The sequence below is a fragment of the Sapajus apella genome, unplaced genomic scaffold, assembly GCF_009761245.1.
Source record: "Sapajus apella isolate SASKATOON/1434 unplaced genomic scaffold, GSC_monkey_1.0 scaffold184, whole genome shotgun sequence".
In the NCBI taxonomy this organism is placed as follows: domain Eukaryota; kingdom Metazoa; phylum Chordata; class Mammalia; order Primates; family Cebidae; genus Sapajus; species Sapajus apella.
The window spans coordinates 1,071,364-1,097,863 of record NW_022437124.1 but is presented as its reverse complement, the minus strand read 5'-3'; the positions used below and the strand labels follow the sequence as shown (position 1 = coordinate 1,097,863).

Genomic DNA, 26,500 nt, shown 5'->3' with positions numbered 1-26,500 from the left:
GACACAAAAATAATCTCAAGGTCACTCGGAACAAGGATGACATGAGGAGAACATGAAATAATGACAAGGACCGCAGCAACTACTGCAGTAAAAGTGAACTCATTATGGTCTGGACAGGATGAAAAGTGCTTCATATGCATCAGCTCATTTGCCCTCACAGGAATTAGGTACTATTCATCCCCATTTTACAGGAGAAGTAAATAAAGTTGAGAGGCTTGAAAGTTTTCTTACGAAAGCCACTCCGTCAGACAGTTTTCTTACCATGACTAGCAAGAGGCAGAGGTAGAACGCGCCTCCTCCATCTGACTCTCCAGCTGCACTAAATCAACATGATAAATGAGTGGAATCATCTGCTGTGGTCAGAAGCAGCTTCCATCTGTTTGGTCCTGATTGTCTAAGTCCGTGTTTACTTGTTTCCATGTGACTTCGATTAACATTGAGGTTATTAGCCTGGTGCTTAGAAACCTAATGTTGACTGAACAATTCTAGTTTCCCCACAGACAGGGGAACGGCTTTCTTCCTCAAACAGATGCAATCTCGTCCCAAAAGAAAGGCTAAAACAGCTCAGTTTTAGCCAGCATTTTTCCGAGTTGAGGTTTCCTCTTGCATTCATTTGTCTTAAATTTCTTAAAAACAAACTCTCTGGAAGACACTGTTTCTGGGGCCTAGGGAGGCAGTCGGGCAGCTGCCCACGTGGAGATTACGTTACTCATTACTTACCATGGTGCCAGTGTATTCTTCCAGCTTAGCCTCAGAAATGGCCTTTTTGTGGTGAAGGAAGAGGTCTCGGAGGAAGTTCTGTTGCGCCAAGAGAAGAGTCAAATAAACTGAGCAAATAAACTGCAAAATTTTAAAAGGCCTTAATTCAAGAATTGTGGGTTGTTTCCAGGAGGAAATAAAATGCTTTTAGCAAGCAACAAATCCAAGAATGGAGGGCTGTCACTATTTGTAGGGAGCTCATGGGACCCAGGGAATAGCTACAGCATGAAAAAGGTATCATAAATGCTCAAATATGCTTCTTTTCCAGAACGACCAATGTGACTTTCACTTTCTAAACCCTTTAAAAATGAATAGATATATACACACATATATGTATATATGTATTTTTTGAGTAACACATTCAAATACATCTTTCTTGGGCTCACAGAAATCAAACTCATGATACACACATATCAAATTCCCAATGATGAACAAGCCCACCTTCTCCCAGTGACACTTACGCAGAGCTCAGTAGCTGATATAAAGCCGCTGCTGTCAGCATCATATTTGCGCCAAATCTGAAATACACAAAATTCATTCATTTATCCTCAGATAACTTAGAATAATTATGTGGTATCTACTACAGTTCAGCATCTGAAAACACTACTTAAGTGAATGGAAATTCCATGTTTAATGGGAAGCTTTAGGCTTTCTTTGGTGACAGCAATTTTGGGGCAGAATTCATCAGAAATGGATCACTGCATTCACTTGGAGCCACTTAAGGAGGGCCACAATGCTTTCAATAAAAGCCCACTGAATGGACTTTCATTGAAAGGGTCCTTTGGAAAGCTCAAAATGGAAAGATAAAAAGGGATGAACTTTAATTTGGGTCAATATGACAAACTAAAAAACCTCCTCAGTACTAAATACCTAAAAAAGCAGCAATATGAAAATATTGCAGCAATGTAAAACATTGCTGTGAAAATAACCTTTTAATTATATGGCTTAGATCACAAAAAAGTGAAAGGACTTCTAAGAGAACCAACAGGAGAGGAAAGCACAGACTTAGAGTGGTAACATAGGACCAAAACCAAAGCCTGTCCCCAGTATGTCTGCTGGTCCCTGCAGTTTTATGAGAAATCTTCACCTGTGGTCTACAGGCAATGTCACGGGACCCACACAGGTGGAAATCAGATTGAGGTGCCTGCTTTAAACTAAAGCTTCAAAACTAAAACCTTAATGAAAGATGAACTGGAAAAAATTACACTGCAGTGAAGTCCCCTAAGAAATCTTGCCTGCGTGGTCTCGCCTCTGATGGAGGGGTAAAGTAACTCTGATAATTCCCAGTTAAAAGCTACTCCTCTCATTAGTGTGAGGATGCAGTTACTGAGCTGGAAGACAGAACAGCTGAAAATCTTTGAGGAAAGCAATGAACAGCTTTCTTTAATAAATGCTGTTACACTCCCCACTTCTGATTATTCCATGAAGAAGCCTCACATCAATTGACAAGCTACCCCACTCTTGTACAAAGTAAAAGGTTAGACTAAGTTTTGTTTTTTCTCATTGACAGATTTTTCTTGGATCCGAAATGGGTTGCCCATGTTCTGTGTTACCACCTGCAGGAACCTTAATGATTAACCACAATCAGCATCCGGAGTTCAGACTCCGCAGGGATAGTAGGAGGTATTGATGCTAGTGCTGTGTCGACACCGATACTGACCTTTAGTGACAACAATTCAGAAACATCACTCCTTTCAGACCCTGTCATTTATGTCTGAATTTAGTCCAATTCACAAAATCGATGAATTAAATGTGATTTATATTCTTTTATCATGTGAATATGCCAAAACTTTGAGAATTTCAAATAATTTTGACAATTTTTTGAATGCTTTTTAAATGCCGTTCACCAAGCAATTTCCATTTAAATTATCACGTAGTTTTACTACAGCTGAGCCATTGGAGAGCCAAAGATTTTTATTCAGCAAGACTATCTTTAAAGAATAAAGACAAAGGAGAGACATTTCCACACAAACAGAAGCGGAGTTTATCACCAGCAGACCCTCAGTAAAAGATATACTCTCGGAAGAAGAAGAAACAGGAAGAAGGAAATCTAAGACATACAAAAAGGAATGGTGAACAAAGACAGTGGTAGCAATGTGACATGTCATGACACATGGGCAAATTGAAACAAATCTTGACTGCATAATAATTGTGGGGTTAAAGAAAACAAGATAAAACTAATATCCTACACAGTAATGGCACATGAGCTGGTAGATGTGGGCTAAGAGTTATGGTGTGTTAAGATCCTGTGAAAAAGTAAAAGTCATTAACTTAGTAAAGACATTAACTTAGAATTCCTTAAAATATATCAGATAAAGCCTGGGCACGGTGGCTCATGCCTGTAATCCCAGCACTTTGGGAGGCTGAGGTGGGCAGATCACTAGGTCAGGAGTTTGAGACCCACCTAGCCAACATAATGAAAGCCCGTCTCTACTAAAAATACAAAAATTAGCCAGGCATGGTAGCAGGTGCCTGTAGCCCCAACTACTCGAGAGGCTGAGGCAGGAGAATTGCTTGACATCAGGAGGCGGAGGTTGCAGTGAGCTGAGATCCTGCCACTGCACTCCAGCCTGGGCAACAGAGTGAGACTCTGTCTCAAAATATATATACATATATATATATATATTTTAATATATATATATTTTGTTTCTTAACATTGTATTGCATTTCCTTCATGTCATATATATATATATATGAGACATGTATAATGGGATATATATATCATATATATATCAGATATAATGGGATACAAGACAGTTAATCTTAAAAAATGAATTCAAGAATTCACAATGATAGTTCTAAAAAATGGGTAGAGAAAGGGAAAGCTCTTATTTATAGATAAAGTTGACAAACTAGAAAGGTCCAAAAGTGGAATTTAAAAAAAAAAAAAAAGAAGCCTCCATAGGGCCATGTGCTTTCCCCAGTTCTCAAGATTACTCAAGACTACACAAGGTCTAACATTTTAATACTTTTTTCTATATTCATGATTTTTTTTCTGAAATTATGTTCACTGTACAAAAGTAATGAAATACAAACAAAATTTATACTGTCCACAAATCCCTGTCCTGAGATAGTTACTTATTATTTCTACGTGTTTCATTTCTATCATGTTTCTATAACATATGTTAAAAAACAGAATTGGGGATCATATTGTCTAGACACTCGGGCATCTATTATTTTTATTAAAAATGTTATCTGTTTGTAAACACAATTAGAATCATTTTGAAAATGTCATTTAAAATAAATTTTAAATAATTATGACTATATACAAAACCAGAAAATACAAAAGTACAAAGAATAACATCGCCTTACATCCTACCACTTACAAACAGCCAATATTTATTTGTGTACACTTACCTATTATCTCATTTATTCAGGCTTTAAAGTAAATAATTTTTTGAACAAAAAACAAATTCCATATACACTTTTGTTTCTTAACATTGTATTACATTTCCTTCATGTCATTAAATATTTTTTGAAAACTTGATCTTCAGTGATACAAAATATTCAATACTGGGGTTTTCTCTAATGAATCTGTAGCATCTTGCATATTACAGTGCTCATAAGAATTTGTAGAATGAATGAATTATATGAATATATCACAACTTACCTAACTTTTCCATTATTGTTAGATATTGATGTTATTTTCAGTTTGAACTATAAGTAACACTGCAACATTACATAAATATTATTGTACAGAAAACTTTTGTCTGCATCTCTGATTATAATCATATATTAGATGCCTGAAAAGTAGAATTATTAGTCAAAGGACAAAGTTTTTTTTTTTTTTATAATTAACTCTCAGTAATGAAATTTTAAAGGAGCCTGATTGAATTTTTATAAAATTGCTTTTCATAAAATTATTCCACAAGGTCCTTGAAAGCACTGTAAATTTTTGTGAATTTTCTTAAAATCTTTGCCACTTTGCTTAAAAAAATTATTGTCTTGATTTCCATTTCTTGAGTTACTGGCGTAAATTCATGGTCCATTCAGGGTTCATTCAGAATTTCTTCTGTGAATTGCCTATACATGTGCTTGCCCAATTTAACATGAAGGTAAACAAAATAGTGCAAAAGGATAATAACTTACCTCCTAAATGGGGACATGGTAACTCTTTCTAATGGGGGTCCCTGGTTGCAGTGGATATCTTGAATCTGCTGCTCTGAACCTTGGAGAAACCCTGATCTGTCCTTCCCTGGTTGTTTTTCACCAACAGAGCAGTAACACTGAGAGGCTGTGGGATGGGGTACCCAGCGGGAAAGTGGTAAGGGAGCCCATTGATTCTGCCTTTAACTTTTACTCTGCATGATTATAAGCAGAAGGCCCGTTGACTGGACTGGCACTTTAATAAATTATGTTTTCACTGTATCATCATGTCTTCAAACCTAAAATTGGTCGCCACTATTTTCTAGAGTCTAGATTCTAGACAGCATTCTCAAAAGGCTTCAGATGGGCACATGCTCTCCAGTTCCCATAGTCCGTCACCTGCCTCCTTCTCCATTCTTCAGTGGACCTGCTTGGCCTGTTGTCTAAAGTTTCCTCCAGCCCAAGCTAAAGGAGCCTGTCAACTCAGGAGCACCCCAGGGGTTTGGGAGCAAAGTCCTGGCTCATCACTAAGGCCTTTTTAGATTGATCCTATCCTCTGTGCTCAGCTCTCCCATGAGCACTGGGCGGGAGTGGTGGCAGCCACAGTAGGTGGCTAAGATCATAGTCTTGTCTCAAGCCTCTTTCTCCAAAGAGACACAACCAAGCACTCACCTGCATAAACTCCACACTGCTGTCCAGTGGGGTTTCCCGGCGAAAGAACAGAAGAAAGTTTTCATCCTCAGATAAGAACATACCAGCAAGCTAAAGGAACAGGAAGAATAGCAGTCAGGGACCCTGGCCAATGTCCATGTGAAGAGGGCTCCCTGGTAAAAGGCATGGTGGTACATATTCCAGGGCAGGAGGGCTCAGATCTTCCAGGATGAACAGCTCAGTCGGCAGTTCTGTGCTCGTGATTGTCATTATTTGATTCATTGATTCTTTCAGAAAGTATCACACTCCTGTTAAGTATAAATCACTATGGATATCTGCCTTCCATGAGCTTATAATCTAAAATAAGGATGACTATAACATTAATATCAATAATAAATTTGTTAAGTGCTTGATATGTTCCAGGCACTATTCTAAGAACTTCCAATTCTAAAGTAATTTAATTCCATAATAACAGAACATAAAAATAGCAAATAAGCCTTATATGTGCCAGGCATTGCTCTAAATGCGTATGTATGCTAATTCATTTAATCCTAATAACAATCTGTAGGGTACACAACGTACCATTACTATTATTTTCTAGTTGAGGAAGCGGCTATACAGAGATAAGGAAATTGCCAAAGTTGCATAATCAGTATCTGATGAAGTATTTCACCTTGGCAATCTCAAGCCCACACTTTTAATCACTATGCTTTGCTGGTGAGATGCTGTATATATACAGTACTTCAGTGCAGGAGCCGGAATGACTGCTGTCTGACTTGATGCTTAAGTGTTAGCTGTGGTTTATATTCTTTTACATTATCAGTGTCTATAAGATGCTACAATAGTCGACTCAAGTATGATAAATTCAGCCAGTCAGCTTTTTGTACGAGCACCAGTTTGACCGTTTTACTTCATGCACTCTTTTGAACAAAGGCGTAATAACATCTTGTTCCCCTATGTAGTAATAAGACTATTTACAGCACATATGCAGGTTTGGCTGCGTCCATTGCCAAACCTAGAGTATTGTAGTGTATGTTGTCTTCTTTCTGAGCTGTCCCCATAAACAACGGTCATTTCATCTATAACTGAGTAGTTTGCTCAGTGTCTTGTACAATACCACCGAGTGAGTCCACAGCAAATGCTCCTGGGGGGCTTTAGGTGTGATTAGCTCACATTATCATTCACAGTTTCTACTGGATATGAGTCAGCACAAGGACACATCATGTTAACAATAACTGTCAGATTCTGAATACCTACTACATGGCAGGTACCAGCAAGGCGCTTTTCATTCATCACCTCATTAAATCCTCACCACCAAGTTTTTAGGATGAATATAAATATCCCCTTTTATCAATGGGAGGCAGTGCAGTGCAATGCATAAGTGATAGGCTTTATAGTGAAATTAAATTTCTTCTCCATTGCTTACTAATTATTTGATCCTGGGTAATTTAGTTCATATATCTGTGCCTCAGTTTTCTCATTTGGAAAATGGAGACAATGATCTTGATATTCTAGTACTGATGAGAAGACTAAAGAGCAAAATGAGCCAGTATTTATAAACTGTTTAGGAAAATACTGGGTACATATCAAATAGTCAATAATTGATAACTGCCATCTTGGTGAAGATGATAAAATTGAGGCCCAGAGAAATTACGTAATTTGCCCAAAGTTTCATATTCCACCATATTGGCTTCATGCTTTTCGCATCAACCCACACAGGGTCACCTGGAACTAGGAAATGCTCTTTGAGACTAAGGGTGGCCTTTTATCCAACTTATTTTTTACTAGAAAATTCAACATGAGTCAAAGTGGCTGATTTTTATGTCACAACTACCGTTACTGGAGTAAGTGAAATGGTCAACAGTACAGCAAGAGAATGCAGGGAAACAGCAGGCCTTGCTGCTCCCTGGACTCACAGACTCTTACGACTTGAAGGAGCCTTGGGAACAGTGCAGTCTTGCACCATCAGTCTGTGCAAACAACCTCAATGACACTCATGAGCAGGATTACATGATCAAATGTTTGGCCGATTACTCGGGAATGTCTATCTGTTATTAATAAGATAATGACATAGTTTTCAGTTATTTGCTCTGTTTTGCTCACTCATTAAATAGGTTAAGAAACACTGAGCACTAGTATGTGCCATGCTCTGTTCCAGGGTCTGGAGAATTACAACAGTGAACGTGTGGTTTAGGGCACCTAATTTGCTGTTTGCCCACTCACTATTCTGTTGATGCATACGTTGATAGTTTTACATCCATTTTAATGAGAATTTTTGGTTACATATACAATTTTTGCCTTTGATTAAAAGTTTGGAAACATCTGCATTCATAAACCTAGAGTTGAGTTTATTAGTTTTCTGAAAAGGCAGTCTCCTGCTGAACATGTCCACCTTTTATAAAGGAACATTATCTTGCCCTATTAACACAACTTCCTGAAGAAATTGCCCTATTACTTTCTTCAATAATATTGACTGCTCAAACATGGCAATGTCACAGCATCAAGACACTGGCTCTCTCAGTGTCACGTAATATGTCTCACAGGCAATTTTGACTGAAAAAATACCTTTGTTGCAGATTGGCTCATTTTCACATACAGATGTATAGCTACCTGGTATGAACCCGCACAGATTCATAAGCAGGGTTCCACTCAAACAATTGCCCCTTACTTGGTCACGTTATTCTAGGAAAGTAACTCAAGTCCCTATCAGCAAAATGGGGATAATATTCCACGCCTATCATCATCTTAGCTACTATGGGAATATAATAACAAAATATATGTGGAAAGCCTTTCTAAACTGTAAACATTTTTGTAACTGGAAGGAGAAATAATCAGGTAGGTTGTACACCATCCACAGCCCTGCACGCATAGCACAGTTACTTGCTTTAGTACATGCTCCATTAAAGTGGGTTAAGTTGAAGTAAAGACAGTTGTCTTCTGTTGTGTATAGATCCTAGGAATAGATTTTTCCAACCTCTACTGAGAGCTGATACTGAAGTTTAACCTTATTTATAATCAGTAAGTTTTTCCTTATATCAATGTTCAATTTGAACAGGATGCTGTATAAAGAGATGAATGGTGGGTCAATTGAAAGGCCTCTATCATTTCAATTCCCCAATTATAAAATAGGCACAAATATTGATTGACCTAAATAAAATGATGAAAGAATTACACCCTCTTTATTACTAAGTAGATGAAAAAGGAGAGGTGATTACTTTTAAAATGTTAACTAGGCCAACTGTCTTGCAGAAAGTTCTAATTTCCCAATCGAGTGTAAAGCTTCCATTGTCTTTCAAAGAATATCACAGCCCAAGATGACAAAGTAAAGAAAAAAACAGTCAAGAAACGTAGAGTCATGAAAGATACAGTCATGAAAGGTACCTCTTTCATCTGAATACGACCATCTTTAGAGGCATCTTGGGTGGTCCTAAATTGCTGTTTCACCTTGTACACAGTTGCTTCCACGACTGTGTCCTGTGATGGATGAAACAAAGCCATATTAAAGCCACTGGGATCTTAAACATATAGTTAGGGTGGCAAATATTCAAAACACACAGCCTGATCATTATGTTATTCAAACCCGGAAAACAGGTTTCCTGACCATTTAAAGTCATTTTACTCTTTTGTAGAAGAGAGAACAACGCTGGAGATTTCTTGAGCAACCAAGCACTAATCAGAATCTTTTTTTTTTTTTTTTAATCAGAATCTTGACTAGGTACAATTCACAGTTAATGAGTTACTAAAATATTGAAGAAAAGAAGCTTAGAGACTAGGGTGCTGAAAGAACAAATTTGAACAGTATTATGTTTATGACAAAAGACTGTATTGTAATTACAGATTTTCTTCCCAAGAGCTTAGAGGTTTTACATCTTTTAACTGAAAAGTCCAGCTCGTCTGGGCCCCAGGTGCCTGTAACTCATTTTTAATCTTCTTTTGTATTCTCCAAGGAAAAAAATAATGAGAAGGCAGAAATAATTAAAAAGAAGACCAAAGTAATAAAGTAATTGCTGAGTTAACCACAGATGTTACAACTCCCTTCTATGTATAGCCTTTTCTAAACGTGAAATTGTCTTCTTTGGTGGATTTCAGGGTTACTACAGTAAAAGTTATCTATGTAACCAACAATAAAGAATGAATTCTGATGCAAGGGTTGAGAAGCATAGATAATCCCAAACAGTGCCCAATTCTAAGATTCTAGACTTGCTGAAATTTATGCTAAATTCATTCTCCCTAATACAATCACGCTATCTCTGGTCCCAAGCTCTCCAGCTGTGAGTTAGGAGGGCTGAGAAGAGGTGATCCTGTTGACTCACTACCCTCCCTGTTGGTGTTGGGGGTGGAGGTGACAGCCTCCAGGACATGTTCTGGATGCATCATCCATGCACACACGTGCAGGACAGTTCTCTGGGTGGCCTTAGGCTGACTCAGCTCTTCTGCCTTTCTCACTTGTATTTCTCAAGAATAACCCCTGCATATGCTGGGAATGCAACATCCTAAGTTAAAGAAGAACTTGCCAGAACAACCTAGGCTCAAGATGTCCCAAAACACTTTAGCCAAGCACAGCATGTTGCCTTCAGGTACAAAACCCAGAAAAGACTGCTTTCTATCAAGCACCTACCACACGCCAAACACAATTCTGGCCCCTGGTGATATTATAGTCAGCAAAAGAGACCTGGTCTTTGCCCTGCATCACAGGCTGACGGAAGACATGTTTGTCAAGCCTTCCTTTCCATTGGCACCTCTCCCTAATGGGTTACAAAAACGTCAGGAGGTGATGGAAAGAGAATTGTGGTGGAAAATTAACATCTGCCGTGTCCAATTCACAAGAATAGGAAAGAAGACCAGGTGAATAAACATTTCTGGAGTGCCAGTCAGAGGATGGGCACTAAGCCACACTCTTTAATAAATGTTATCTCCCTGGATCGTCACAATGGCCCTGGGAGACACAAAAAAATTTACTACAACCTTCAGCCCCTGGCTTCTTTGCTGGCCTGCTAGCTTCTCCCTCTTTGGGGAACTTGTGTGTGTGTGTGTGTGTGTGTGTGTGTGTGTTCCAGCTTCTTACATGGAAATTCTTTTTTATTATTTTCCCATCACTGGCTGAGAAAATGTGTCTGTTTTTTGTAGTCTTGACTTGGAGGGGCTGTCAATCCTCACCCTTTCCCATTAGGCTGTCATCTCTTCAGCTGACCTTTTGCATATGGTAAAGAACTTGCCAGAACAACCCAGGCTCTGTTTTAGTCCCTCCTAGAACAAAATGTCCTAAAACACTTTACCCTGGCACAACATGTTGCTGTCATGCATAAAACCCAGCGAAGATGCATATGGCAAATGTTTTCCAGGGAGCAGGAAATCTAGTAGAAGAGTTATACAAACTTTTCACCTTTCAGATCTTAACATATGAAAAGACTAATACTCAAATTTATGATAATTGTATCCATTGATGCTCTATAAATCAAAATATATGATTCCTTCAGCTTAGTCTTTGTGATTTAGAAGAAAGAGAGTAAAGGGAAAAAAATCAGAGGACGTTTGACACTCTTCTCTAAGAATCTGAGACACTGCCCCTTCATTTTGCTTATGAGAAAACAGGCCAGAAGGGCGATGCAGCAGAATACTGACAGAACATTCTTGAAACCAGCACATTTGATACGTGGTCTAGTGCACTTTCCAGCACACCATGTTGTTGCTTGGGATGAGGCGGAGAGCACCTAGTGGAGTCACTGCATTCCAACATCAAGCTGTTAATAAATGAGAAATGGTTCAAACAAAATGAAGGATTCCTTGGTGACTTGCTTTGGGATTTTTCAGGATAGATTCTGGCAACTAGTTAGAGAACCAGATGCTTTAAATATTGTAAGACCCAGAAGGTTTGAAAACCTATTCTTAGAAAGCCAGGGAACACCTTGGTCAGCAAGAACAATTTTAACACTAGCGGAGTTCCTGGCCATTATTGCTAGATCTCAGCCCCTGACATTGGTATCTGTCTCACTAACTCATTGCAGGAGGTGGGTGTATAGCAATTGTTTGATGTCAGGTTATAATAGTGAGGTAGAAAAGATGCTGTGAGCTCAGATTATTTAAGATATCAGATCTTCTAATATCAGATTCTCTAAACTTCCAGGACTGGTGTGGATATTGGAAATAAAGGGAACTGCCAAGTTTCATGTCAGTCAGCAGTTTGCCTCTTCCCTGTTCAATCATACACAAACTTTTGTCAGCAAGTAAAAGATAGAATTGTACTTCCTTTTTAAAATTTTTTTCATTTGTAGCCTTTTGCTGCAGGGGATGATAGATGAAATGCATGCAACAGAAAGAGGTTAATGAATTAATGGCTTGTAGAGATCACAAATGGATAATAAATAATGAGGAATAAACTTTATTTGAAACAAATTGCAGTGAAGGTGAGTCTCTTTGCAAAAAAGTGTTATATGAATAAGAACTAAAAAATTAGCATCTATATGTATAGCTAGTTTTTTAAATTGTCAGCCCAAACCACTAGCACTTATGATTGAGATGATGTAGAATCAAATATATCTGTGTATCCTAGCAATCTCAAGGTCATCTGCTGTATCTATGGCTTCAGTACTGTATTTAGAAACCCCAAATGATTAAAATAAGAGGGCTTGGACAGTTTGTAAACATCAACGAAACATATTCATTTGGTGATCATAAATGGGGAGCAGCGGAGGGCCTGGTCAAAAATAATAATAATGAATACCTTCCTAAATGAACACACACCAGACTAAAAATATGAAAAAATGACATTAGTCATTCGGAACGAACGCTTCAAGTAAAGAAATGAGAGGCAATGCCTGTATCATGTGCCTAAGACAGAGCAAGTGTAACAGGTCCCTGAGGCGACAGTCTGTCTGTTGTCTTCTGTCTTCCTTTGAGTAGTCTCCTTTACTCCTGAAGGACCAAAGGGTGGTGGTGGGTATGACTTAAGACATCCTCCAAAGGCTACCCTGGCTTGGGAAGCTTGCTTTCATAAACTGGAAATCATATATATATATATATATATATATATATATATATATATATATATAATTTATATATATATGATCTCTCTCTCTCTCTCTCTCTATATATATATATATACACACACATACATATATATATACACATATATACATATATACATACGTATATATGTATATAAATACACATATATGATCTTAAAAGCATTTCAGTGTTTAAGAGAGTAAGCTTCAATGATCCTGTGTGGGGTAACCCCTTGGATCTGAGGCAAAGCGGGGCTCAGAATAAACACTGGGAAAGCTAAGAAGATACTGCATCACCATAAGAACATGCATGTTGGGCGTTTTTGCAACTAATAGTGCCTGTCACTTGTGTTATCTTATTGGTTTTCACTCTGAAACAGGCAGGCCAAAACATTTTAATAATAATTATTATTATTTTATGGATGGGAAAACTAAGACCCAGGAGGTTTAAATGGCATGTTGCTATCACACAGCTACAGGTGCAGAGCCGGGGAATGAGCATGGGATTTCCACCTCCACACATAGCTGTCTTTCCCCTCATCATGAGCCTTCTTTGGGGTGGGCCTTCAGAGACAAGAGGTACATTTTTTAATTCTCTGTGGAAGGTGAACAGGTTCTCTGAGACTCCAAGATCTTCTGTCAACCAGGTTTCCTCATGTGACACCCCACTCATCGTGGTGGGATTAACCTATGTATTCTCAGCACCATAGATTTTGCGTGTGTTTACATTTGAGTGTTCATGTACCACACTGAAAAACCACAACGGAAATCACTCAACAGGGTTGAACTTCACTTTGCATTTCAGCCTGATCTTTTAGATTAAGAATTCTGCAAGTACTGCATTCATTTCTTTATCTCTGGAACATAGGATCTGTTGGATGAATAAATGATTCTTTATGATGGGCTGGGCATTCCCAAAGGAAGTTAATTAACATAGGTCATGTTGGTGATAAATTAGATATTAAAGTAAATAAATGTGAAGCCAAAGAAGCAGTGGCCAGATTCTACATTACCTTTAGTTTGAGAGCACAGAATCTTGGCTTCTGTCCTCTCAGAGCCCCAACCCCAAAGCCCATGACTATCCCTTAGACCCAAAGCAAAAGAAACTGGGGCTTCCTCTGTTGTAATTTACCATCAGCCCTTATCTAAGACTCTAGGCTCCAGCAGGATACCTCTAATCCCTAAAGTATTGAAAGAGACCCATGATGTGGTGCAGTCTGTACATGAGGGGTATGAGCACATAGAATCTGATGCTCAGCCATGGACTGGCATTTGAAAAGAAAAGGTTTGCAGGGAGAAACAGAAACAGCAGCAATTACAGCTGATGGTTCCATTAAGTCAATCCCCTCGGAGGCTCTGAGGACCAGCTAATTACAACTAGGCTGGTTGCTCTCCTGGATAGACTCACAGGCAGCTTGCTGTTAGAAACCTCAAAATACCTTCTTCTGAGATTTCTGTGACCCACTAATCAGCAGAGGGAAGCAAAGCAATTCATGCCTCTGAAGGATGGCTTACTTCTGCTGAACACCAGAGTGAGGGGCTGCCTGATTGTGGAGGCCTCCCTGCTGCTGGATTCTGTGCTCACTGGGCATTAGCAATCAAAAGCAGGTGTCACAATCAAATGGTGACTGTCCCTCAGCTGAAGGGGCTTCCTCTTTGGAAGTTCTGCCCTATTGTTAAGAACTTGCTAAAGGCCTACTTATTACTCACCAGGGAGAAAGCCCAAAATTAGGAATAGTTTCCTTAATCATGGTTGTCCAGGTAGCATGGAGGGCCCAGTGAAGGTCCCTCCAAACACACTCCCCAGAGTAATGTCTCAGCATTTTGAAAGGCAACCAATGGCAGATGATATCATTTCTGGTTAAGAGTTCAAACGTATTGCTCTGGCTCGAAAAGCTTTCTCCCCACCCAAGTGCTCATGAGATGTGCCTGGGACTGTTGCCACAGCTCAGTGGGGCTGGCCTAATTGTATGAGAAGCCCCTCTCCAACAGTCACTGTTTCTGGAGATAAAGAGGGTAAAAAGACATGCAATCTGACTTTGAGTGCTTTTCAAATAAAAGATCCTTGACACACCTCAAATGTACTTAAATACCTACAGGATGAGACCTAGGGGTCTGCATTTTAACAAATAAATATAATTCTCAGGCACACAGAAATCTGATTTGCACTATGTTAAGGATTCTGAGACCTATCAACCCCTTCTCCAGCCTCAGAGACATTTGCACTGAATGCAGTTGTAGTGAGTCATTTGTTGCCCCCTTTCCCCAAAGATTATGCCTGCCCCTGTCTAAGAGGGTTAGTCCATGGACCAGATCTGAGATAGGAACAGTAATAAAAACAGCCAGGCTGCAAGAGATGACATCCCTCTTTGCTCTCACAGTGGCAACAATGCCTCTAAGAGTAGCCAAGACCTCCGATGAAGATACCTCACAGCATCCTCAGCTTAGAGCAGACTCCAACTTGATGAATGAAAATTAGATACTCCAGTTTCAACACTGAAAACAATTTTTCTCCTCCCTTTCATAAATCACTAGAGCAAGGAGCCCTCTGAAAAGGTAAGAAGTTCCAGGTCCCTGGGGATAGATTTTTAGGAGTTGGCCATCCCATTTATTCCAAGATTTTGAATGGTTTTACTGTCTTCTTTTTGCTTTCCTCAAATACCCCTGTCCATGGTAGGTAGGGTGGATTCCTGGAACATGATGGGCCTTAGTATTTACAGACATAAGTGGAAGCCGTGTGGACAAGGCTAGTGGGATTCACCACAGCCTGCTGGCATGTGAAACTGGCTGGCAAGATTGAAGGAGAAGCCTCACTTGGGGGATGCCTCCTCAGCTCTACCTGAAGCTTATATAAGTACAAGAATGGAGGACAAAGAAAAGTGTGTGCAAGTGATCTGACCAGATGTCCCTGTGACCAGAGGAAAGAAGGAGCTCATGTCTCCATCCTTCTCATCTGCTGATCCTTTCACTTCACAGGCTGCATAGGGTAAGGGGTGGAGTGCAGGCAGACAAAGAGCAATAAAAGGTACAGAAAAGGGGAGATAAGAGACAAAGAAATGGGTAAAGGAGAAAATGATAAGAAAAGAAATGAAGGGCAGGAAGAGAGATTGGAAAGAAAGAAAAGATAAATAAAAGACATGAGGAGAGGAGAGACCAAAAGAGCTTTGAGAATCAGAGAGACTGGAAAAAGTAGGAGGAAAGAAAGAGACAGAGAGATGGAGAAACAAATGAGAAATAGAGATAAGAAAGAGACAAGAGAGATGAGAGACAGAGAGGTCAGAGAGGAAGGCAGCAGACAATGGGAGAAGAGAGCCATGAAACAGAGATGAGAAAGAGAAGTGAGCAGAAAAATGACAGACACAGACATAAAAGAGAGAGAGAGACAGAATATGAGAGGCAGACAGAAATAGAGAGAGACCAAGAGATGTGTGTGGCTGAAGGAGGCAGATGCCAGCCCCTTTGTTTCTGAAATGGCTTCCCCTGCCCACCCATACCCTTCCTGGGTTCTCAACAATGGTGAAGAGCTCCTCATTCTCTCACTGAGCTCTCCGTGAGAATGTGATGCATTTCTATTCTGCTAGATAAACAGCTGATGGATAAGGACAAACTAGCCCCATAATTCATTTAAATTCAATTGTCCTTAGAGCTTCTCCTTCTACTATGCATGCCCTACTGGAGCTTTCACCAGATGTAGCCCATCCCCAGGCTGGCCTTCACTCAGGTGTCTCTGTGTAAAATTTTTCTCTGCTTTGGTACAAAGACTCTCAAGAACTCATTTATATCTCCCAAGGCCAGATTTACCATCAGATGGACACGAGATAGATTGGCTTCCATTTATATCTGGGCTCTGGGTATGCTGGTTGTTTTCTGTTTTGTCATTCTCTGAAAAATCTGTAACCTCTTGTAATAAAATGAATAACGGGGAAATTATTTTAAATGATGTATTTGCAGTTTGCTATCAGAGGCGTGTCACACACATTAAACAGCCAGAACATTAATGTACTTAACATCTTTTCCAGCTTTTTGAACAAAGTAGTCTACTTTATCCCCAGGTATAAATCAATTAGCAGAGATATAACCAAGGAGACATTCAAAACCAAGTTAACTGATTCTACAGTTAAGATCTCTGAGTGGATGACAGATGTTACACTGAAGGCCAGTGACCAGCATGTCTAATGCTACAGTTCACCTTTTATAAAACATACCTAAATCTTTCCATGTTGCTAGGAGAGGGAGAGAAGTTACACACATGCAAGGAAGAAAAGCGGCCAGATGGAATTAATAGGTACAAATCAACTAGGACTTGGATGCATGTATCTTACTAAGAGGCATACATTAAGCCTTAGTGTGTAAGTACTTACATCAGTACCCAGTTTCATCAACACGTGGAGAAAGAAAGCATCAAGTTCCTTCTCTTCTATGTAACCTTTTTCTAAATGCAAGAAAATAAACATAAATAATAGTAACATATAAAATAACATGACAGTATTTATCTAAGTATCCTTTTGATCTTACAATTTATAAAGCCTCCATCGACACTATTCTTTGTCATTCCAATAACAAAGTGCCTACACCTGCCTCTAGGAGACATGGGTTTGAGCAGTAAACACTGTTCCAGAGTAAGTGCCTTAATGCTGGGGTTTATATTAGTATTTGGAAAAGGAAGGCTGTTAAGCACATGAATTTTAACCAAAGAATAAATATGAACTTTACAATAAAATTTAACCCAAGGATTTCTGAAGCTTGGAGAAACTAAACAGGTGTAAGTATTGAACTTCAGTTAGCAGGGTTAGAATACACCTTTTGGATATTTTGGTTTTTTATTAATAAAAACAAATATTAAGTAGTTCCATTTTACTTTCAAGTAGTTTTTTGGTGGAGGAGTTTCGAAAGTTGATAAAATTTGTCCCCATTTTGAAAGAGTGAGGGGTGTACAACAAAGTCACTGAGTAAAAGTAATCACATTTACGGAAGGATGGCTTCAGATACCCGAGTCTCAGCCCACAAGACTTGAACATATAGAATATTTGTCATTATATATACAATATATATAAAATATTATGTATTATACATCACGTATACAATATATATGTGTATCTACCATATATACGGCATGCACACACACACGCAGAGATTGGAAAGGGGCACTAGTCCCTTCTCCCACCCTGAATTTTAACAAGGTATGTAGATGTGTATCCCCTGTACGCAAACGTCTGTTGAGGATACTGTGTTAGGTACACTGCATTAACAACCCAGGTAGATAACTTTTCCTACAGGAAAGGGGGAACTCTAGGTCCTTTCAGAGGGCTGAGCTTGGAGCCACGTCTACCCCTGAGCTTGCAGGTGGCTTGTTGCACTCACCATCCGCGTCAAAGCGCTGCCAGACCTCCCAGAAGCCAGCGGCGTCCAAGAGCCCCGGAGTCGGGCCGCGGGCGCTGTCCATGGTGCTGACAACGACGACGGGGCACCTGCGCGGAAGGCCCTGAGCAACTTTGGCACGGACTCCTCTGCAGTATTTCTCGACTCCCTCTCCTGCTGCTTTCGCTGTCTGATTAGCTTTGAGCACCTGTCGCTGAAAAGGATGCGAGGGCTGCTGGCCGTGGCGTTGCTGAGCCGTCCCTCAGCCCTCAACAAAACCAGCTACTCGATGCCCGCCCCGCTCCTGGCGCGCGGGTCCCCGCCCCGCCCAGCGCGCCGTCCTGGCAGATCCTGTCTGTCTCTGCGCTGTGGGGGATTCAGGAAGAAAGAAACTGTCTCCAGGCGTCCACGGCTCACTGCTTTTGCCCTTTAACTTGTTTGTCAGACTCAGAGAAGACATCCCTGTTACGCTTGACTCACCTTCCAAACTTGTGTCTCAGGGGGTTTTCTAGGGAGAGCTGCCTCATTTAAAGGGTTGCAAGAAGTGTGAGTGTCAGGGCCCTTTGGACTTGAAGACTTAGAAATGTAATGTGTGGGGAGGGGAGGGGAAGAGAGGGGAGAAGGATGGTGATGGCGGTAAGTGGTTGCCTTTAAGCAAGGGGTAAGTCAATAGCAATTATTGAATCCTGATGGTATAGGACATACACCTTGATATACCATAAGGCACTATAAGGAATTGGAACTAAACAGATACTGCAGGTCACTGTGATTTAAAGTAGCATCATTAGAATGCTAAGCGAAATATAAACTAAGCCATACTCTGCCAGGAAAACAGAGTCTAAGGGAGATGTGCCTGGCTGCAGGGTACTTAGGTAGACCGTTTAAATGATTGTGTTTGGCTCCTAAGAGCCACATTAAAATCAAAGGATAAAAATCAGCTGCAGGAACACAGAGCTTTCTAATATTCAGGACTTCAAAATTTGGCAATGCTTTCTGAAAAAAATGTACAAACTACACTGATACCTTTTGACTATATGCCTAGAACCTCTTGTTGGATAATCTATAGAAAGTGCTTGGATATTAGATAAGAAATTTGAACCAGATGTAGATCTTGTTTATGGTACCCTGACTCTGGCATTAGCATTCAGACTGATTTACAAAAAGCACACATGCATAAGTCATCTAAACCAGAGTAGTGAAAAGAACATGGCACTCATGGTCAGATAGTCCTGGGTCAGGATCCCAGTTCCAGCTTTGTGACCTGCACCATTAACTGTCATCTCCCCAAACCACAATTTTCTTATCTATAAAATGAGGATTATAACAACTGTTTTGGAAGATCAGAGCCATGCATAGTAATGCACAATGAATTATAGCTGCTATGGTGTTGTAGATGATGAGGGCTGACTCTATTACAGAAAACAAGTAAAGTCTAAGGGATTGTCATAGCCAAAAGAAACCTAATGAGACATGATAAAGAAATTTAATGTTCTACCCTGGATGGGATGATGGAACAGAAGAAGGCCATTAGATAAAACATTAAGAAAATTTGAATAAATAAGGACTTGAGTTAATAACAATGAAAAAATGGTTTAGAAGAAAACAGTTCTGTACTGAGACCAGCTCGGCCATAGAGTCCGCCACCCAGGTGGTGCTGAAGGTATTGAGAAGCAGACACCCAGAGAGAACAGCAAAGTGGAACCATTCAGGGACCAACAGCCTTCCGAGCTGAGCCCCAGTGGCTGACGGTATTCCGCCAGGCTGAGGGCCCCAAGCAGATTCTGACCCATGTAGTCATTCTCTCTGAACAGGTGATTATTATTAACAAACAGGTGTTCTGTGTTTTCTCATAGAACCAAAATAAACTAGGTAGGCAGCTGGTGCCTGCTTACCACTGATCAAGGACAGACCAGAAAGTATTCTCCATGAGGGAGCCACGGGGGCAGGTCACATATCCCATGCTTAAAGAATTGTTTTAACCAGTGTATGGTATACATATACTGTTTTGCTGCTTTAGAATGCCCCAAGCTGTTTTCCACTTGCGTGGGGGAGGCTGGGTTTTCCTTGCCATCATTCTCAGCTAACAATATATTTTATCATAGACTCAGCATTTCTCAGCAGCTCTGGGTTCAGGGCCCAGCTTTGCCTGTTACTAGCTGTGTGTAATATTGGGCAAGTTACTCAAAAGAAGCTTCACTTTCTTTGACTGTAAAATGGGAATGATAGTAGTATTTACCTTGTGTTATCATAAAGGTCAAACAAAAAAATCATATAAACCTATTGTATACACAGTAACGCTCAGCATAAGTTAGCTACCAAAATGATGAATCTTCCCTACATACATATTTGGAAGATGGTGAGGTAAACTTCAGGATTTCTGAGGAGTGTGGCTTAGGCTAAAAGAGGAAAAACAATATCACTGATGAAGCAAGTGCTGGGTACAAAAACTGGAGAAAAGCATATGTAGCAAAGGAGGGCGAAAGAGTTCAGTATCCGTAATTATCATCTGTGACTTTGGGAAATTATTGGATACAATGTCAAGCACCAGTTAGGAAAAGTAATTGGTATGAACTTACCAGGGCTGATCTTGTTTTCTGGTAAACAGTGGAAAAAGATAAAAACAAGGCAGATTTCAGAAGTAATAATCAAGATCTAATGTGGAGGGATAAATCATAGTAAATCTCTGCGATGGGCTTTGTGGCATACACAGAAATCTTGATTTTGAAGATTGGTTATCCAGAAAAATTCTCAAAACATAAGATTAAGATTAAAAAGCAAGTTACAAAAGTATACATATATCATGACTCAGTTCTGCAAAATAAAATACATGTTTCTATGCAGAGAAAACATGGAAGATATACACTAATGACATTAATGATATGTTTCTCTGGAGTGGGGAAGAGGGAGGCCCACAGATGATTTTAATTTTGCTATTTGTAATTCTTTTATCTTAAAACTTTGTGCAGTAAGCATATAATGCAAGCTATTATACTTTTTTAAGCTGTGAAAGTTAAATCTAGGGGAAGAAGAAGAAAAGTACAGCCACAAAGATTACTGTTCTTAGGACTGGAGAACAAACAGAGGTTGCAGCACTTTCCAAGAGCCTGTCATCTGGAGCTCTCTGGGGGGCTGCAATCGCCATTCAAAGATCTATTTCCTGTTTTCTTCGCATCCAAATATTTATCATGGCACTAGGTAGATACTGCTTAGGTATCCTGCATTCCCTCATATAAAGTTTTCTCTTTGAGAAAATCATCCAAGCCCTTAACAGGGAAGAGAGCCAGTAGGAAGGTATTTAAAGATCTTGTATCAGGAAGGAGACACCTCTAAGATCGCCTCGTTGGAAAAGTCTTCCTACCTAAAAATGGAGATAGGTATGGAGATAGGGACGAAAGAACCAGAGGCGGTTATCAGAGCCCCTTCCTGTCCAAAAAGAGAACTTCAGCAGCCGGAATCAACTTGAAATACAGTATGCATCTTATGGATTAATTAGCACCTTCCACAGAGATTCTGATTTAAATGGTCTGGAGTAAGACCTCTACATTGATTTTTTTTTTTTTTAAGAGTTCCCTTAGGGATTACATTAGAACCACTGATTAACCTTTTGTCTGTAAGTTTTCTGCTGCTCATATTTTGGTCATTTTATTATTTGGGTATGGCATCTCTGAAGGATAATCGAGAAAAGCGAAAAACTTCTAAAGAATTAACATTATTTTCTTATTAATACACTGTCTCTTTCACAAAAAAGGTTAGAATTTATATTTATATGTCATTCTGGTAAGTTTTGACAATTGATGGCTGAAACTAGAGATTAAAATGAGTTGTTTTTCTTTTTTTCCCTCCTGATTTCATTTTCTCCTGCAATCATTTCCTGCTTTTCTCATTAGCATAGCTAATTGATGGTTAGTTGCACAAGCAGCAGCAGTGGTCTATAATTTGAAGCATTGCTAATTAACCGTGATGCATGCATTCAGTTCTACGAAAATATCTCCATCCTTTTACAAATTCAGAATGATATTTCTAACTGGAAAAATAAACAATGCTCATCTTCCAATAGTTATTGAACATTCAAGCATCGTAGACACCCCATAGACTGTACAGTAGACCTTAGAATTCAAAAAGACAGCCTTGGTTTAATGCCACACCTGTTCCAAAGGGCTGTGCAAGCGGAACAAAAGAAGCTGGAGAATGCTTTTCATGAGAAAACAGGAAAACACTAGAAATAGAGTTAACACGTTTAAAATATATACATCTTATTGTTTCCTTTGCAATCACATGAATAGTACAGATAAACAATAAAGAAAAACTTCTCCATAATTTTAACAGCTAGCAATAACGAGCAATAATGAGTTTATGTGCTTTCAGCAATTTTTTATATGCACAAAAAGTAGACTACACTGCTCTGCAACTTGCTCATGTCACTTAATATTATGAAGCATGTCATTAAATATTCTTCTGTGGTATTATTTTAATGCTGGTATTATCATCATTTCACTAATGTCCTCTTTTTAGACTTTTTAATTGTCCCTAGGTTTTTACTATCATGAATCTCTGCTGTTACAGCTAAATGTTTGCAAGCTCTAGTAATTATTTCTTTGGGATAAAGTTCTAAATGCACAACTGCTGGGCTAAAAAAATGTATAACATTTTAAGTCTTCAGTAACATATGGTTAAAAATGGCCACCGTCTGAATTTTACTGATTTATACTGCTATTAGCAGTGGAAGAGATACCTTCTTACACCATTTTTAACAACAAAAATAAAAAATCTTCGAATAGTTTATAATAGTTAATAACGATTTTATGGTGATTGTTTGGGATAGTTTAGGAGTTTTTAAGAGTTAGGCTATGTGTTAAAGTTGAAGCCTACCACTGTCAAATGGCTCTTCAAAATCTCTTGTCCTCTCTGCCTTTCCTACCCCGCAGAACACAGCATCTGCACAGTGTCCTGCAAACAGCAGCTATTTAGTATTCTATATCACCCCAATGACAGCATCTTTTCTTAACGAGCTGACATCACTAAATTATGGAAGAAGACTTCTATAACCTATGCTAAAGCACAAAAGCAGTTCTTTAAAAGCTCTAGGTCTATTAGAATAAGTTCAAACTGTAAATATTTTTCCAGCCACTTACACAGCCATCTTCTTACAAACTTAGTAATACAAATACATAGCGTAGCTTTTTATTTTCTTCCTTATCTTTTCCCCTTCTGGGTCTACATTCCTAAATTACACAGATGTTTTACCTCAGCACCAAGTCTGATACATAGCACTTACTAAACTAATGGTAGGCATAGCTAAATCTAGGTATCTACACAGAATAAGGAGATTATATTTATTTCCCAAATAGCTTGTAAATTTTGCTTACAAAATGTTGATACATTAATAATCATTTCATTTTAACTTAGTTATGTATGTCCTTGTTAATTTGTAGCTTTTAAAAATATAATAATTTCAAAGCTATAAATTTCCCTCCAAGTAAGGCTTAAGAGGCATCCTATGAGTTTTAATTATAGTTTATATCTGAATCCCACTGTGATTTTCCTTGGTCCATAAGTTAAAATGTTTCCTAAATTCTAAATACACACGGTTTATGTAACTTTTTTTTGTAATTCACTTTTAAATCTAATTGCATTGTAGGTGGAAAATGTGCTCTATAGTAGCTGTCTTTTGAAATTTGTTGAGGATTGCTTTATGGCCCTTTATAAAGTAAATATTCATAACTTTTTAATATGTGCTTGAAAAATATATGAATTTCTCTATTTGGGGATGTAGTGTTCTATGTATGGATGTCCATCACATCAGTATGTTAGTTACGTTATTTAAACTTCTATGTCCTTACTGATTTTTAGCCTGCTTAAAAATTATGAAGAGGTATGTTTAAGGCTTCCATTCTGATGGTGGATCTGTCTGGTTCTTCTTGTCATTATTTTTTTGTTTTGTTTTGTTTTATGTATTTTGAGACTATGTGACTAGGTGAATATTGATTAAAAGTTAGCTGCTCTTGGTGAACGGATCCCTTTTATTATTGTGTAGTGACTTTTATCTCTTGTAATTTTTTTGCTCTATTTATCTAATATTATTATAGGTGCATGTGCTTTCTTTCGCAGTGTTTACATCATCTAGCATTTTCATCCATTACATTCATCATCTTGCATGTTTTAGGCTGTGTCCATAGAATATTTAGCTATTTTTACTTATCGTAATTACTGATATATTTGCATTTTTCATGTTATTTTTCTTGCCTCTGTGTGTTTATTTTTTCTTTCCTCTCTGCTTTTTGCTTGATAAAGTTTTTTCTCTCGTTCAGTGTTTCTTATTAACTTGGAAATTATACATTCATCTTCTGTTTCAGTTTTTTTAATCCTAGAGCTATCAATATGCATATATGATTTTTAAAGTAAAAATTAATACATTTACAGCCCTTGCACGTAACATTAAAACCACAGACTATTTTAGAACTGTCCATCCCATTCCAAGTTACATACTATTGTTACCATGTATTTTAAGTCTATTATTTATTTGTTTATTTATTTATTTATTTTGAGACTGAGTCTCACTCTGTTGCCCAGGCCAGAGTGCAATGGTGCAATCTTGGCTCACTGCAACCTCCGCCTCCGGAGTAGCAGGAATTACAGGTGTGTGCCACCATGCCCAGCTAATTTTTTTTATTTTTAGTTGAGATGGGGTTTCACCATCTTGGCCAGGCTGGTCTTGAATTCCTGACCTGAGATCCACCCGCCTCCGCCTCCCAAAGTGGTGGGATTACAGGTGCGAGTCACTGCAGCCCACCACAAATGTATTTTTAATTCACAAAATATTACCATTATTTTTTCATCAAGTAATATTTGTTTAGATTTTCCCATATAATTGTCATTGTTTTTGTTCATCTAATTCTTCTTGCATTTCAGAAATTCCATCTGGGATGACTCTTATTCTTACAAAAGTGCATCCTTTAAAATCCTGTTTATTCGAGGCCTGGTGGAGGGAAAGTCACCATTCGTCTGAAAATGTCTTTATTTCACCTTTGCTCTCGACAAATCATGTTGCCAGATACTGATTTTTATGGTGACAGCTATTTCCTCTCAGAACTCTGAGATGATTTTTCCCTGAGGACTTCCTGAATTCCACTGCTGCTGTTGAGCAGTTGGCTATCTGTCTCTGCAGTTCCCTTGTAGGTCTCCGTGGTTTAGCTCTGCTGCTGTTGAGAAGTGGCTGTCTGTCTCTGCAGTTCCCTTGTAGGTCTCCGTGGTTTAGCTCTGGCTGCTTTAAGGATTTTTCTCTGTCTTTTGGATTTCTGCAGTTTCAGTACAATATGTCTAGAGTTGGTGTTTTTTTTTTTTTTTTTTAATCCTGCTTAAGATTCACGGGCTACCTGAATCTGTGATTTGATCTCTCTCATCAGCTCTAGAAAAGTCTCAGCTATTTACTCTTTAGTATCTCTCTCTCCACTCCTTCCCTCACCCTAACCAGCTCTCTCTGCTTTTCTCCTGGGATTGTTAAAACATAGATGAGTCTTTCTCACTTTAAGTCTCCTCTTCATTACCATTTGTACTCTCCGCCACTTTGTTTATGCATATTGCATAATTTTTTATGATCCATCTTTCAATTCACTAATTCTCAGTGCAGCTCTTTTTAATCAATTGTTAGTCATCATTTAAGTTTTTAACATTATATATTTTGCTCTTTTTAAAATATATTTGACTATGTGTCATAGTTCCTTGTTCTTCTATTTTCCATCTCTTAATGATTTAAACCCAATACATTTAATTATTGAACATTCTGTTTATTTTTCCCATCTCTGAAGTCTGATTCTACTGTATGTTATTCCTGCTAGATCTCACAAATAGTGACTTATTTTCTTATGTTATTTCCATAATTTTGGCTGTATACATTCATAATTCTTGGAGCTTTGTCTATGGGAACACTTTAAAGCCTAGGCTGAAGGCGAGTTTCTCTAGAGAGGATTTGCAATTGCTTACACCAGATGTCTATGGCACCATCTGCCCCAGGCAACTTTAAACTAAATTCATAGGTTGAGGCTTTTTTGTTTTGTTTTGTTTAAAACCCAGTTAGAATGAATTCAGGCAGCAAACATGTATGAGGCCAATTTGTGGTTAGAAATTCTTAGGAAAGTTAGATGATTTTTCCTTTCCATCTGCACCGCAGTTTAGAAGAGATATTTTTTTAATGAAGTCACTTGGGTTTTATTATTTCTAGATTCCACTAACATTGATGGGACTCCTCCTTAGGCTTTTTCTCTTGGTGCTGTGAAATTTGAAGGACAAATCTGATTTGCTAAATATCTTCAAAGCAGAAACTAGATTCAGCCTACGCTTACCTCTCTGCATGTCTACTTTTACTTAGCTAAGACTCTTAGTATCTTTGACTAAATGGTCCATGCATCAGTGTATTTTTATGAGTTTGAAAATAGTCCATCCAGCATTTTCAGTTTTTCTTCAGTGGACTGGTGTGATGGTTAATACTGTCAACTTGATTGAACTGAAGGATGCCAAGTATTGATCCTGGATGTGTCTGTGAGGGTGTTGCCAAAAGAGATTAATATTTGAGTCAGTGGGCTGGGAAAGGCAGACCCACCCTTAATCTGGGTGGGCACCAACTAATCATCTGCCAATGTGGCCAG

General features: G+C 38.7%; 1 protein-coding gene across 5 annotated transcripts in view; it reads right to left on the bottom strand.

The window, feature by feature from the left end:
• The window catches only part of SCGN (secretagogin, EF-hand calcium binding protein), a 156,009-nt gene extending 137,580 nt beyond the window's left edge, over positions 1-18,429 (bottom strand). For 2 of the 5 annotated variants that reach the window (XR_004265512.1, XM_032268640.1), the window contains exons 1-6: positions 17,862-18,386; positions 16,862-16,932; positions 8,878-8,970; positions 5,518-5,607; positions 1,221-1,277; positions 721-798 (exon numbers count right to left, since the gene is read on the bottom strand). Coding sequence is in view for 3 of the 5 variants with exons in the window: in XM_032268640.1 (XP_032124531.1) it covers positions 721-798; positions 1,221-1,277; positions 5,518-5,607; positions 8,878-8,970; positions 16,862-16,932; positions 17,862-17,943 (471 nt within the window). In the remaining 2 variants the exon portion in view is untranslated. Of the gene's footprint in view, positions 1-720; positions 799-1,220; positions 1,278-5,517; positions 5,608-8,877; positions 8,971-16,861; positions 16,933-17,861 lie in introns of all 5 variants that reach the window. The other 3 variants (XR_004265513.1, XM_032268641.1, XM_032268642.1) reach the window with 3 other exon arrangements.
• Positions 18,430-26,500: the final 8,071 nt, after the last annotated feature.